The 16,487-nt window shown below is 40.9% G+C and overlaps 1 protein-coding gene across 1 annotated transcript in view; it reads right to left on the reverse strand.

Annotated features, from left to right (window-relative positions):
* Positions 1 to 16,487, reverse strand: part of SPOCK1 (SPARC (osteonectin), cwcv and kazal like domains proteoglycan 1) — a 251,052-nt gene that overhangs the window by 75,643 nt on the left and 158,922 nt on the right. The window contains exon 5 of the mRNA XM_050312287.1: positions 8,927 to 9,059. Coding sequence (XP_050168244.1) covers positions 8,927 to 9,059 — 133 coding nt within the window. The remainder of the gene's footprint in view (positions 1 to 8,926; positions 9,060 to 16,487) is intronic.

Raw genomic sequence — 16,487 nt, forward strand, 5'->3', positions numbered from 1 at the left:
AAATGTAAAGCAGCCCGTATCATTCAAATAATCTCATTTTCCAATCCACCTACATTAACATTGCTGGCTGGAGCCAATTACCAATGCCTTGAGGCTTATAGCCTCAGAAGCATAACGTGACAGGTCAAATTTTATTGTTTGCACCATCCATCACTGCTGACACAGTAATTCAAAGTACACAAGTCGCAGTCACACTGCTGCTTCTTTCTCCCTGTGCACCTGCTGTAATTTTAATGTAGAAGCTTATTAATAAGAACATTGGCTTCTGTCACTCAGGGCTGGCTCCTTCCACACATGTGAAAAGAAAAAGCCTCAAGTTATGCTTTTATTTTAGCAGCATCTAATGTTCTGTCCCTTGGGGGTAACATGCCAAGCAAGTCATTGCCGGTGGTGTGTTTCATCAACAAATTATTTTTTATAAATCTAATACAGCGTGGTAATGAGAATTAAAAATACAGGAGAAAAGAAAAGGAAAAAATAATTCAGCCACAGGACAACCAACACCAGGAAAAAAACCCACAAACTTCTGGATGATCTAGGGAACCGATGTTCTAAGCAAGATGTTAATTTACTGTGTAAAATAGGGCTGACAGGCTACATCTTCCAGCCTAGAGATGTGCACGTAACTTCATTTTTCAAGACACTAATAAGATGCAGTCTCATTTAATTCAGTAAGACTTCAGCACATATATTTAAACATATCCCCTGGAAAAAACCATTGTTTTTCTGAGTTTCTGGAATACTGAGCACCAGCAGCGGGCATGTTACATATTCAGACTTCTAATTATTGGCAGAACTTACCTGGGTGCCTCTGTGAAAACACTGCCTGAAACACTGTAGGAGTTTGTAAATGGGAAGGAGAAAAAAAAAAACAAACCAGTGACATTCTGAAAATTATTTTCTCTCCCTGAAAAACGCATATGTGAGCAAATCAGAAAAGCACAAGGAGCAAAGAGTCCCTGCATTGAGTTGCACTTTCTCAGCACTAACCCTTGTTATGTAAAGAAAGTCAATGTGTTGTCAGTGTGCTGCTTCCCTCTTTAAAAAGAAGCAAAACCCCCACAAAACACCAAACCCAGAACCTGTATTAAGGTTATTTTAGCGTGCTAGAAATTTGCCATAAAGGAATCCCAAAATACTGTTTGTTGATACTTTGGCCGAGGTATTTTAGTCGTGCATGACTCACCCCCACACACCATCCTCCCCCTCCCTTCGTGGGGTATTCTGGTAACAACTGACACGTAATAATGAGGAGCTTCATTATCATGCAGCAGGTCTAATTAGATTCTAGAGGCTCTTAGAGGGTGAACATGAATATATCTAATTTAAGGAAGACACACTGAAGTCCAATCAATTTAAATGACTGCAATAGAAAAAAACCAATCCAACAAACAAAAAAACCAAACACAAAAAAACCCAACCAAACAAAAAACCAACCAAACAAAAAAACCACACACACACAAAACCAGAACCAATGAGAGTACACTTTTTTGGACTGATTTAGGGTTTCTTATCCCATGGGAGCACTGGTGAAACTCAAGACAACCACCCCAAAATGCTGAACTTCTGCAGCACCAAAAGATGAGCACTTTCAGCTGCTTTACAGAGCTCTGAGTATTGTCAGAGCCATTTGGAAAAATGTAAAGAATTCAAGGGAGTTGGACTTGAGAAAAGCAGCCTTGTGCTGCCTGAAACTTCACCTCTCCCTGTCACTCAGCAATGGGGTAAATTTGATGGTTATTTTATTCTGCACAGGTTCTTCTCCAGCATGGTAATTCTATATCACTACTGCAGCCTGAGTACATATTGAGAAGGATTTTTTAGGGAGTTCAGAGCAGTGTTTTCTCTAGAGTCAAGTTACCAAAATAATATGAAGAATCAATTGCCACTTGCACCAACCCACCTAATAGAGACATTTCATTGTGATCTCCCCCAGATTCTGTAGGCTTGACTTGGTAATTAAAACCTTCAACTCTGACAAGCCCTAATATGGTAAAATAAGGGATTCAGGAATTAAAGAGAAAATATGGATTTAGAAACTGACACAATGTGTTAATCACAAAGAACCCAGTCTGTGCAAGGCCAATTTGTTCTGGACTGAGAAATGTTAGAATATGGAAAAAAACAAACTAAAAATATCCTTCCCCTGCTGGGCAAGGTTAGAGAAAGGAGATAAACATCACCATACCCCAATTAGACCAGTTTGCTCAACTTACAGTTGCTAAAACTTGGAGGCACAACTTGGGATAAATTTTGCTTTCTGTCAGGGCCTTTTTGCTCACTGACCTCAGCAGATATCAAAGCAGTAGAAATTTCAAGTAATCTCTCTTAAAGGAGCTTATAATCAAGGAAAAACAAACTCAGGTTGTGATCCACCTAAATCTATCCCCAGAACACCTCCTGGGTGGTTTCTCTGTCCTGTTTTCATGCAGGATCTGAGAGATCACCAACCTCCAGCAGAACCAAAGCAATTCCCTTCTCCTTCCAACAGTGACCAGTGGCTTTGTCAGGGTTTCCAACAAAACCAGTATCTTCTTTGTAAAAGGTTTATCAACGGGATTAAACAGCCCCTAGTTAATTTGTGGGTTTTCTTTCTTTTTGTTAATTTCTTTTTTGTTGTTTCCCCCTCCCCATCTGTGTTTGCAGAACTGTGTTCACGAAGAGTTTTTCTCCAAAGACTAAGGGGACAGCAACAAGCAGTTGCTGAAAGAACACAATGTCTTGGGCCACAGCAATTTCTCATTAATTCGTAGAATCTCAAACCTGGCAGTGTGACAGAGCAGCCCGTTACTCTGTAAAAATTGCCCAGAGCTCTTCGTTCCTCCCCTCCCCATCCCTCTCTCTATTGAGCCACTGCAGAACCTCTATTTTGGCTGTTCTCACAATTCATTCTGTGCCAGGTAAGAATCCTTGCAAACATGTATATATTCATGGGGTTTAGCTGGGAAGCTGTCACACCAGCAGCCACGATGCACAGATGAGTGGTTATGCAGGGCTATTTTTCCTCCCCCCAGTTAGAATATAAAAAAAGTCAGTAGAGCATTGTTTGGGATTTTGAATTTACTATCTGACACCACCAAAATGCAAAAGCTTCTTCATGAAACTAGATGGGATTTGAAAGGGAGCTCAGGAATTTGCAGAATTTGCATGGTTATGCGAGCAGAGTTCAGAGTTGTGCTGCCCAGCTCCCTCAGAGTTCACCAAAGGTTACCCCTGCCAGGGGAAAGCAGAGATCTTTATTTTGGATTGTTAATTTGTGGCCAAGACACCCCTGTGAGGCAGCACTGGAAAGAATATAGGAGACAGAAAGCCATTATTTTAGCATATTAATTGACCAAAAGAGAAATGCCATTTTTCAAGCATATGCAAAAATGCCCTTTACACTTAACTGTTTTAAGACACTGGCATGGATTACAAAGTACACAGGAATACAGATCTACCTCATTGCCAATTCTCTGCTCATTCCTCGAGACCATGCAGAGAAAAACACCACGTAAACAACAGGGTGTCTTTAGGATACACAGCACTTGATCAAATAACACTGCTCACCTCATGCTTCGAGCCAAACAAACTGTGCAGCTGTGGTTGCACAGCACAGAGCTCCACGTGTTTCTCCTTCTGAGAGACAGAATTCATTACTTAGGGCTTGATTATGCAATAACAGCTTCCCAGAGCTTTTGGATTATACAATTGGAGTCTCACTGGCCCAGAGCACGGGCTGAGGGAAGATCTTCCTTGTGGGAATGCAGAAGTGAGGTGTGCCCGAGACCAAAGGGGGATGTACAAAGGTATTTAACATTAGAAAGATTCTAGTTCTCCCAGTCCTCTGGGGTTATTTGGGAGAATAAAGTCAGCAGTGCTGAAAGCCTGGTGCCAGATGCATTGCTGCAATTAGAAAAACCCCCTGCAACACACGGAATCAAATAATGACATAGGAATGGATGTTGAAAATCTGCTACTGGAGTAAGGAGGTAATAACGATGATATAAAATATTTTTCCTCTAGAAAGCTCCATCAGGACAGTCACATCCCACGAAATCCATCGATTTCCACAAAAAGTTATTTGAATATTCCAATAAACCCCCTGATCAGCTGCATCAGAAAACTCCAGGAAACTTGGCAATGGTGCTGTCATGTCGTGTACAGACACATTTAATGTAACACAAGCAACAGCATCCCACTCCCACAACCCTAACTTACACAGGCTTTGTCACCATGACCTCAAAGCAGCTCTCCCAGGTTATTATTGAGAGTGCAGATCTTTCCAAACTAGGAATGAGGATAACAGGAACTGCTCACTATCACAGCACAGGTCAGTGGAAGAACTAGGTAGTGCACCAGATCTACCAAGCACAGGTTCAAACCACAACAATCTATGTCAGGCCTAGACTCTGAACTTGAAAGATTTAAGTTCACTGATTTAAAAGAAGAACATGAAGAAAATTAGGACGGGGAAGAGGAAAGAATATTTTATTCTTGTACCTCCCACCAGCATAAGGATGACTTAAATTTTCCTTTGCATGGATTTCTTTAACCATATCCTACCTTGCCTTACTATTCCTGTCTTTCCTTTCCCCCACCCCTCTCTTAGTCCCTTAATTTTCCCCTAACAAAACCAAACCAAAGCTAGAAATTGATACAGCATTTGATCCAACTCTTCATCTAACTGGGGACACAACAGATCTTAAAGCTTGCTGAGCATCTTGTTTTCCACCAGGAGAGGCCAAGTATTTGCTAATTGCGTTTCTGAATACAGACCCCCTCCTAATTAAATGTAGCAGCCCTCACATTACACACATTTAAATAATATTGTATCATTGTTTTGGTCACTGTTTTTCTTATGTCTCAGGACTGGTGGAAAATTTTCTCTCTCACATATCCCTTAATGTCAAATTTGTTACCTAATGTTATGACAACAGGAGGTGATTTTTCTATTTTCAAACAAAAAGAGACATGATCATGGACTTAATTAGTGCACAATGATTTAATTAAACTTTGCAGAACAACAATGTACCTAATTAGAAACATAACAATTATACCAATGTACCTTTCCATCTTTGAAGGGAGCATTAGTCTTTGAGGTTGTATGTTTTGTAATTTCAGATCACCCTAATTTTCATTTTCTGACTAGTTAAGTGCAGTCCTCGTCATGTTCAGGTAATTGCTTTATTAACAAGCTTAATTAAACATTCTGTAAAACTGACAGCCACGAAGTTATTCTTCTTAATGTGTTGCTCACAAAAACATTAACTAATTACATCAAGCTCTTTACAGGGCTTACGTACCTCATAAGCCTAATTCATTAGTACTTTAAAGAGCTCTGGAAACTCTGACTGTAATAACCTATGGAAGTGCTTTGTTTTGTCACAGTATTAAATAGAGCTGTTACACCCAAGAAATGGCAATTTCTTTGTACCAAGCTACTATGGGAGAGACAGTCTGCATTTTAAAACACCTGCATTTCAAGCAGTAACTGGAAACTCCATGAAATTTTTGATAAACCTAAAGCCCATAGAGTTCAGAATTCCCAGAAAAGGATGATAAGAGAGTTTATATAAAGTTTTCAGAAATACAACAAAATCATGAAGTCCAAAAAGCAGCTCATACTTCAATTGCTGGAAACAGGGTACAAGGGCTGAGTAGGCCACACCTGTGTTCAAATTTTGGCATGCACAAGCACTGAATTATTGCTGTAACTAGAGAATACCATGGCTTAGAAGAATAAGTTTGTGTCTGGAAAACAAGACAAGAACAAGAAAACCCCACCACACACTACAGCCAAACATCTTCATCCCTTCCCACTTCAGCACTTGTGTGTAGCAGATGAAACAATCCAGATCAACAGTGAAGGCAATTTCAGAAAAAGAACCAGACAGGTTAAATACCTAAAGGGTAGTTAGATTTTTTTTTCCAATCAGTACAACTCCCACACAGGGAGCTAAATCAACTCAAGAACCATGAAAGTACCTTGTGTCTCCTATTGGGATATTTAGGTGACACTTGAATCCATTGTAGCACAGGATCTGGGCATGGATTTCTGAGAATGTTCAACATTTCCCCATTTAGCTATGTGTTGGAAATCAACACCATTGAATATTTTCCAACAGAAGATCAGGGAGGTTGCTTTGACTAACCCTCAATAAATTAGTCAAGGGGCTGAGGGCTTCAGTGTCTTTGGCAGAACTGAGAGACTGAGTTAAATATCCCCAGCCTTTATCTACATCAACCAGGAAGCTTAAACATAGTGGTTCAGTTTACCTTTTATTATTTCTTTCTCCCCTAGGAAAATCTAGTTTTATTGAGCGCTCTGGTTTGGATGACTTCCTCCAATTTTATCAAGAAATTCCTGCCCCAGGATGACTTCTAGTTCTGAAGACACTGTAGGTGTCTTCAGAAAACCAGCCAGAATTATTCTGGGATCAAGTGGCTAAATGAGAACCTGTGATGTGTATATCTGGGCTGTGTGTACTTCCTTAATGTGAGCTACTGTGTGTTTATTGACACCCAAGTGTCATCTGCCCTTGATCAGCCAGTCACACTTCCATTGTGTTCTTTCCTTTTCATCCGTGTTTTCCCCTCAGATAACGGCTCAAAGCACAGAAGGAGCAATCCCTGGTCCAAACATCACTGCTGATGCTGACTGGCAGCCCCAGGTCATTAGTGAAGCACTTTGATGCTGCTCTGCCAGGCCAGGAACCACGAGCCCAAACCCCGTGTCCCACCCTGAGTCCCTGCCGTGCTTGTGGCAGAGGCCAAACCCCCCCTGAGCCAGGAGGGATCAGACCCTGCCGTGTCTGTGTGTGCTGCTGACGTGACCAGGAGGCCAATATACAGTTTCTGAAGGTTTGGGTTTTTTTTTCCCTCCTGAAACACAGTGGCTGCTCTCCATCTTTTGTTTACAAGCTCAGCAAGACTCCGTTCGTGTGCCCAGGATATCACTGCACGTTCACAGAGCCAGATATCAACATGTACACACACACAAAGCAGTGCCCACACTCTTGTGTCCACCCTTCTGTATTTTCAGAATCAACAGGACATGCCAGCACTGCAGGGCCAGGAATAATCCTTGCCAACAGCACTGGCACGTGAAAGCAAAAAAACCCAAGAAAGCTTTAATTTTAGTCACTTAAAGTCAAGAAAGAGGGATTGCATTGTCTGCTGAAAACTGACACTGAGCTCGAGGGAAGCAGTATATTCTGTTTTTAAAAGATAGCAGAAACCCATGATCACTTCTGACCACAAAGCATTTGTTAGAACACTAACATTTACTATTTTGTTTTAATGCTCTGCCTAAAGTATTTTCATCTCATTTACCAAAATTTGTCTTCTGAAGTAAACCCCAAGACCCCTGAATTTTGTCAGGACAAGAGCAACTGATAGTTAAACACACAATAAATGAAGATGAGAAAGTTGTTTCAGAATAAATCTTTTAAAAAATCTCCTTTGGAAAAAACACCACACAGATCAGCTTCTGGGAGGTGTATCTTTGACAGCCAAGGGTGTCAGCAATGGGAATTGTTTCATGTCTTCATGAGAGCTGTCAGGCTTATAGTCACAATAGTTTGGCAAGTTTGTAACATTGGTAGAACTTCTGATGAAAACCATTTGAATTTCATGGTGAGAAATCAGAGGAGGCCAAAAAACCCACTCAGAGCTAAGTGAGATGCAGGTAAAATGCACAGCAATGAGTTAATAGGGTGACAGAATATGCAATGAAATCTATTTACTACAGAATATCTTACATACTCTCAAGAGCTCAGACAGAAAAAGCTGTTTTCAAAATGAGCCCAATTTTAATCCTAAAAACAGATGTTAAATTACTGCACTACAAACTCCTGGAGAGTTTTAAAGAGTAACTTGTTTAACAGGCAACGTGAAGCCATTTTCGTGCCGTCTGTGGGTGCACAGATGAGAGTTTCTGCTGATTTGCTCCTCTGGCCATGCAAATCCTTCAGCCAGAACAAGAGAGAGGCTTAAATGGCTGAGCCATGGCAGCATTTTAATATTTGTGGCCTTTAATGGTGAAGGATTCAAGCTGCCCAGCTGGGAAGATAATGGAGTTGCATCATCACTGTTACATCACAGCAGGGAATTTTTTCCCCCCAGTTGCTTAATTTTCCTGGATTATTTTTTTTTTTTTCAGTGAAGTCTGGATTTGGATTTTAAAGGATAGTTTTACTGACTGTCAAAACTTCCCTTGCATGCACAAAGATAAGAGAACTTTAAGGGTATTCCCTAAACACACTTTCCAGTGCCTCAAGTGCTGTTTGTGGAACATGTACCTGAGACATGGAAGGCTTTATTTGCTAATGGGAGATCTGGAATGCTGAATGGCTGTGAAGACAGTTTCTTTGATTGACTCAAGGCCTGAGGTGATCATATTTTTCAGTATAACAATGAGCCAATTTATCCCCACTGGGTTATGGGAATTTTTTTATGGCACCATATATGCTGCATCTGGCACACAAGCCTTTTGAAACCATGGGCTAAATGAATTGTTAACCATGCAGTCTGGAAAAAAAATAATTTAAAAAATAAATCTATCACTGAAGAATGATATTTTACCAACCTGGAGACCAAATCTTAAGAACAAGAACTATCCCAAAATTCTCTTGACTGAACAAGCCCATCTGATCAAATGATTTTTTTTTCTGTTGCATCATCAATATTAAAAGAGTTTTACTTCATTAGAGAGAATGAGCTGTTTAGAGACACATGAATCATGAAAGTCATAAGAGTCTGATTTGTCATTCTGATTTGCTGTTTGTCAAATATGGAAAAAAAAAAAATCTATATTTATCAGCACTTTTTACACACAAAAAACCTCTTTTCCTAAGCTAAAGAAGACTGTAATTTAGAACTGCCTGTTAAGGAAAGGTGTTTCATCTTCCTACCACAGCTGACAGGGATCTCAGGCAGAACCTACCTTGGTAGTGTAGGTGTGTCCATCAGATCCACAGACAGGGCTGGAATGTGTCATGGGACAAGGCTTGCATTTGGCTATGTTGGCTGCTCCAGTCCAGTGCTTCTGGGCCAAGCTGCCTTTCTTCTGTCGAAGGCTGTAAGACAAGACACACCACACTTCTTGAACATGTTCGTACAAAGCAGCAGAATTAGAGCTTCTCTGAATTGAGGCAAAGCTGAATTTGCAAAGCAGTATTAATTTAGAATCATTTTGATTGGAAAAGACCTTGAAAATCATCAAGGCCAACCATTAACCCAGCGCTGCCAAGTCCACTAAACCACAATTTAAAGCAAGTAAATTAAATACAGCTCCTAACAATGGTTCTGTAATATGGCATGTTACAGCAGGCAATCTAAAAAGCCATCAATTGGTAGGCAGGCAGCCCTAGATTTACAATACTTGGAAGTTCCAGTTTGATTTATAACTACAAATGATTTCACTCCAGATCACAGCATTTTGTTGAACGACACGGGCAAGTAACATCACACCAGGATGTATTTAGACATTTTCACCAGGCTCCTCAGGGCTGCCAAATTACCGGGAAGGTAGCAACGATTTTAAACCAAAATCCTTTGGAAAACATTGCAATATATATTATGCTTATTAAAAATGTACAAAACCACCCTTTGTACGTGCAGGACTCCCCTCTACACACCAGCTGCTGAACGATCAGCCGAGATTCCCGGCTCAACCACAGTACCTCCAGGAGCGCTACAAAGGGACAGAGCATCTCCAAACCCACCCATGTTTATCCTAGGGGAGTGACTGCAGTGGTCCTCAAGTTATGGAATACCCTCTTATTGCACTAAGAATGCCCATGGAAAAGACATCTGCTCCAAAACCTCGCTGCCAAACGCGGCCACTGACTCTGACTAAGGGCTCATTTTCCTGCCGTAATGAACCACCTGACTGATACAACATTAAGTGATGATCACCAGCCTAATGCTGCAGGCTGATTAAAAGTTTGCTTTAGAAACCACGAGCCAGGGTTACAGTGCAGAATGGTTTTGGTCATGTGTGGTTGTCTTTCACTTGAAAGCATTTACAAGGGAAGGCAAGGCATTGCAGCAGCTTTGCTGGAGACTGGTAAGAAAAATAACTGCCATCTGTTCTTGTACCACAGGAAAAAAAAAGATATAACAGTTCAGCTAGAAACACATTTCAATGTGCTGCTGAATGACTTTATCACAGTTTTAGAGAAATATATACAGATATTTTTTTAAAGCAATTTCACTACAGCTTGCAATTTGCTACACAATACGAACTCTGATGTAATGACACATTCAGCTGCTAAATAATAAAAATTCTATTCTTTCATCTCAGTTCTAGTTTTCTTCAAGTCCAACCTTTGTCAGAGCTGAATACTACTATTGAGAAGATTGTGCCCACAGAAGGAATCCAATCATGATATAATAAACTATGAAAATAGAAGCCAAGTAGTTAAGATTAAACTCTCTTGTTATTTTGAAGAAGTCCTCTCAATGCAGAGAGCAGCACTCCCTCTTTCAGACACATTCTGCCTCGCAGAGGCACCGTCACAGCAGATGCTAAATGCTGTGGATGGGGGGTTGCTTGGCTCTGAACCCCCAAATCCAGCCGTGGATATCATCTCTTAGGCTGAGGCTGCACAAAATTTCAGTTTGCCACAATAACTGACTTCTCTACAGCCCCCAACAATGCTTTGTTATCACAATGTAATGATTGTCTTATTTTCTTTTGATTACCTCCATGTCTTTTGGGTTTTTTTTCAGCCTGACATGAAAATTTCCTCATTCACTTTACTTACGACCCTGCATTTCTGCAAATGCACAAACTCAGAGCCAAAAATGTGTTTCAATGTCCTACTGTAGATAGTGATGAGCAGAATCTGGAGACAAAGGTGAAAGGATTGTGCTTGTCCCCTGGACACTGCAGAAGGAGGGGTCATAGCACAAAGCAGAGTCTTTGTCTTTTCATTTGACTTTAATTTCCATAATCTCAAAAGACAGATCCTTAGGTACATGTAACATTAGGATTAGTTAGAGAAAAATCAGTGAAGAAATGCTAGACCTGAGGTGAGTGATTTAGTGTCATCAAAAACATCAGCCACGAATCGTGCGGGATGGAGATGAGCGACTGAACTAAGCAAGCACCTCAGCCAAATTAGATGTATAGTGCAGCTCTTAGCTAGACTGGTGCCTCACAAATCACAGGATCTGAGTGGCAAGTATGAAATACTTCTGTGGACTAAACTACATCAGATATTTTACATTAAAAGGTTAAAAGAAAAGTTCGCTCCGGACAGAGCTGCACAGCCTTACACCTGCCTGCTCTTAATTCAGCATTCATATTGCAAAGCCTGTCCCTCTTGGAAAATTCTTCTGGAGCTTATGATGTCTTTCACTCTCCTACCATCACTTAAAAAAAAAAAAAAAAAAAAGTAATTAAATGTGTTTGTTTTGAGCCATTCCAGCAGCTCACTGAGCCCTTTCTAGCACTTTACTGACTATAAAGAACATGCACAGCCTTAGGCCTAAGCTCAGTTCTCACTGCAGCTGCCTCCAAGACAACAACAAAGCAGGTGTGTCCCCTTAGCTGGGGACTAGAACAGTTCCACCTGAACATATTTACAGTTTTGCCTGCAGACAATGAAGGAAACATAATTCTCTTCCTACCCTCCCCCCCAACCTTCATCTCCAGGATCTGCTTTTGATAATGAGAGGAAACTTATTCTCTCAGAGAGTGATATTTAATAGCAAGAAGAATTCAGGGTGGATTAGATCCCAAAGCATTTCATTAATTTAAAGCAACACCTCAGCAATTCCAGTAGTACTTCATGTAACATGTGCAATGAAGGAGGGAATGCTGCAAGAAACCTGCAGCATCCTCACTCCTGCAGGTGCAGAGAATTGGTAGCACAGCAGCTATTTTGGTTGCAAGAAACAATCTGGCTTTCAAAAATTAATATATTCTTTTCAAGACACATTTTTGTCAGAAACAATAGTGCAAAGTGTCACTCTATCTGAAGCAAGTCAAAAGTAATTTCTGTCAGCTTGGCCAAGTGAGCAACAGCTGAAAGTTTTAACTGGATGCCCAGATTCCACACCCCCACCAAAACTACCCCAAAACTACTACTTTTAGTAAAAAGAACATCTATTTTCCAAAACCAAACCTGTATTCCTCTGGAGTGAGTGGTGTTTTGAGAGGCTGGATAAGACTTTTGGAAGCTTTTCAATCCTATAACTCCTATAACAACACATCAAACATCCAAACAAACAAATTAAAACCTAGACGAGAGCATTGGCTGCCATAAGCAGCCAGCCAGCAAATCCCTTCTCAGTGGAAGTGCACATTCACACACTCTGGGAACATGCTCTGCTATGCTAATCGTGTTGCTTTGGAATAAATATGTCAGGAGCAAGCCAGGCCAAAGCAAATTACCCCTTTTTCTCTGTTCTTTTTTTCTTTCCCCCAACAACCAACTTTAATCCTGTTTCAAGTCCCAGAGTTGAAAGGATCCACTACTATTTTCAATATTCCAGGAGCAAACACACATGAATGTTTTGGTCAAATATTAAGACTTGTAGGCAAACCCTGCCTGCTTTTGCCTTCCAGGCTGGTGAACTGATGCACCAAGAAGTTTTAAGGAGTTTTTAAGCCTTACAGAACTGAGTCTCTGAACATTTGAAGGTATAAAGAAACGTTAGCGATTTAAAACACCCTTCACACAGGGAGAATGCACAGTGACTCAGCCTCATCACTCATCACACAGACACATTACTTACCACGTGCTGTGAGAATGCAGGGAGATGGCATCTGTTTGGCTGGCACAGGAGCAGGGACAACACCCCAGGGTCTGCAGATGCCACCAGCCAGAAGCCAGGACTGTGCATGGAATCTCTGACCAGAGCTCCAAAGCCACAGACACCTGCACTCCAACACAGGGCTGCCAAGCACAAGGCTTTATGCAAAAAGGGACTCAGAAGCTCCAGAAAACTTTGCTCCACCCAGGATTTTACAGTTTCCAGGTGTGCCCTGGGGGAGCCAGAAGCTCAGAGCCCCAAGTGGGTGCAGCTGGGTCGGTTCTGGGCACTGAGATAACCTGCTGGGGGTTTCAACTGGGCATTTGAGGCAGCAAAAGTTTATCAACCCACAACCTCAAACAAAACATCTCACATTGAGTCATATTAAAAAAACCCAAGCACAAAGCCAAAGCCTTAATTCCTGGCCAACCCTTTGAGTGCATGGCATGGGCTGAGCTGTTTAGGGAATCTCTGTATTAGTTCTTATAACAATTGTCTCAGGGACAGTCCAGAAGAGCAGATATGGAAATAACCTCCAGCAAAGCCAGAGGCCAAAATAAAGTTACTGGCACAGTATTTATAATATATTTTAAAGAGGTGTTTTTAAAAGGGAATAACTCATCTTTTAGGGGGAAACCTGGAGAGCATCAATGCTCAATTTTGAGAACACAGCTTATCAGAAAACAGGGGCATATTATATTTTAATTGGCTGCATAATATTTCTCTATAAGATAATGACTAAAACTCAGAAAAACAATTGAGAAATTATAATTTAAAAAGGTAATTTACATCAACTTTTTTCTCCCAATTAATATTTGTCTTATCCCTGCCAGCTAGAAACAACCAAAATATCAACAGCTTTTATAAGCAAGACTAAGTCTGTGCCTTTAAGTGGTTATATTTGATCATCCTAGTGCAAATTCAATTGAAGATGTAAATGAATTTTACTAAAGACTCAAAATGCACTAGGACTCATTCATTTCAAAGACAGTTTACAACTTTAAGTGTATGTTACTCTGCTTCAAGACCAGTTATTCCCAAATGCACATACAATAAATTATCAGATTAAGCCTTGATTGGTTTGGGGCAATCACAGCTCGAGTTTCTTTGAATACAAGTTGGCAGGCTGTTGCTTTGAAAGCCCTGCCAAAGTTTTGGGAGGAAGGACACAGTAAGTAGAAGTTCCTCCTCAGACTTTAGAACTTGTCCAGTAATTTTATTGGACAAGAAAACCCAAAGGAGGTTTTGTTGAGTGAGTTTTCCAAGGTCTGGTGCAAATAACAGCAGAATGTTTCTCACAAAACCCAACAAATAAGTTACACAATTTCTACTGACAGAAAGTATCAGGTAAACAAAGGGTGAGATTGGCACTGTTTCTTCTTGTTCTTGAACTCACTGGTTCAGTGATGTTACACAAACCTACAATTTACTTCAATTCATGTTGCAAATTACTTGCAGCACTCACCTATTGTTTTCTCTGTGCCTAAAATCACACACCTACTTCCTTCAGGTCCTATCTGAGTAGTGTTGAGCTGGTCAGGAATTTTTTGATAAAACAGGCCTTCGAAACAAAAGACTGGCTGGATGAAACCAAATTATTTCATGGAGATAAACTGGTGTTGCTGAACTTTCCCATTGGCAGTGGTGGTGTGCCAGTTTATTTCAGGCTGCAAGTGCAAGAGCATCTCTTCCCAGAGGTCTCTTCCAGAGATGAAGCATGAAGCAAAAGCCATCTCACCACCCCCAGGGTCAGCAGGTCCCTGGAAGGCAGGTTTGATTTAGGCACCCATGGGTGGGCCCACCTACTGCAAGGGTTCTTCAGGTAAATTTGTCTTCAGGTGTCTGTTGTGCACGTTAGTTTTCAATTACAGCCCACATGGAAACTTTCCTCAGGATCAGGATTAACTTCACCCATCTTTCTTTCTTTCTAGACCCTATATCAACCCAGAATTCCTACGTCACATACAACTACTTCAAGCGTTATCAAAGAAAATCGAAAACTTCAGCGCACCAGGGTATTTGTGCTTCCTGAGAAGCTGGAAGGATCTCTGACAGAGCAAACTTGAATGGCTTCCTGAAGCTGGAACAATTCACCGTAGGAAGAGTTTAAAATGTGCTGCCTGTTCCTCCTCCATGCCTCATGCACAGGTTGTTCTTGTCTCTCTGGAGGCCGCTTATCACACTGGAGATAAACCCAGCAGTATCTGCCTGTTTCTATCTTTCCTCTGCATAAGTTGTTTCTCCTGCTCTTAAAGAAAAGAATGACAAAGCTGAAACATGTCAGGAGAAATGGCAATGCTCTCTTCTCTCTTGGTATCATTTTGTTACTCTGTTTATTAGAATTAGGAGCTTGGCCTCGTTTCTACAACCTTTCATATTTTTCACAAGAGTTGGATGTACCTTGAGTCAAATATTTGAGGAAAACAGTCTACACTTGTTACCTTGAGGAAAAAAAAAGTTACTATGCTATTGAATCAGATACAAACTCCTTATTTAATACAAACACTGTAAAATGAGAACAGACATATGATTACAGAAATTTCTCTGCCTGGATTTTACATCTTCACATACAAAGAATAATAACATGCAGGGCTGCCTTGCATTGCAGCATCATCCCACTGCACTTACATGCTGCCACTTCCTTTGATTTCAACATTCAAAGGAATAATTTCAACTATCTGATTGCACTAAGGCTATTGATTACTTCCTCTTGCTTCCTTCATATCTGTTCCCCAACAGATCTGGCTTAAAAGACCCATAAGAAATAAAGAGGCCTCTGCTCACTGTAATCTAGGAGATGTGCAAAGGTTCTTGATGGGGCTTGACAGTGACTGGGGACCCTTCTGGCAGAATGAGCCTCTTTCAAGACACTCTTACTTGAATACTCCACTTACTGTTCTTTCAAACAATGACACCAGTGAGATTATATTGGGAATTAAATCTGTCCATTGTGGAGAGCACCAGGAGCCACAGGAGCATTCCCAGAAAGCAGGCTGTACTCAGAAGAAGAGTTGAAGATGAAAAACTTAGGGAAGAGTTAAAGCAAAAATCTCAACTGTTGAGGTGAAGGTGTATCAGGTGTCATCCCAGTGAAATGAAAAATAGGTATTTCCAAGGAAAGAGGGAGAGTCAAGCATTTATTTCTTACCAACAGTAAGAAGGCAATACAAAATAAGCATGGGGATACAACATACCAGAGGGAAACTCTCAGCTAGATATGGGGAAGGCTGAAAGTTTTGATGTAGCAGCATGTTTTGCAAGAAAAGCCCTGATCCATCCTGCAGGGAAAATGCCCTGAAGATTCCTGCATGTATCCCACTAAGCCCAGCCAGCAACCAGCTCTTGAAAGAGAATAAAGAGTCTTGGGGCCCAGGATGCTCAGGGTTATCAGTTCTGCAAGCTGAAAGACTCTTTGATTTTATATTTTCTTGTGTGTTTTAAAGAAACAGAGGTCTTGGAAAAGCTGACAGAGATTCTGAGGACCTCGAGGGCCAGAAGGGCAGGGTGTTGGACTGACTGAGATGATTTGTGAGATCCAGCAACACCCAGGCAGGGAACTGCAACTACTTGAGCAAGGCTACTCAGAAAACAGCAAGGTCTGTGTCTAAACAGATATAAATGTCATTATGGATACTCTTAAACTGCCGAGACAACTCCCTCTGCACAGTACCAGGGTCTCTCAGTAACATCTTTCTGAGATTTTAGTTCCTGGCTTTACTTATTCCTGGACTAAAAATGCT

This window comes from Myiozetetes cayanensis, unplaced genomic scaffold, assembly GCF_022539395.1.
Source record: "Myiozetetes cayanensis isolate MyiCay16 unplaced genomic scaffold, myiCay2020 scf17, whole genome shotgun sequence".
Taxonomy (NCBI): Eukaryota; Metazoa; Chordata; class Aves; order Passeriformes; family Tyrannidae; genus Myiozetetes; species Myiozetetes cayanensis.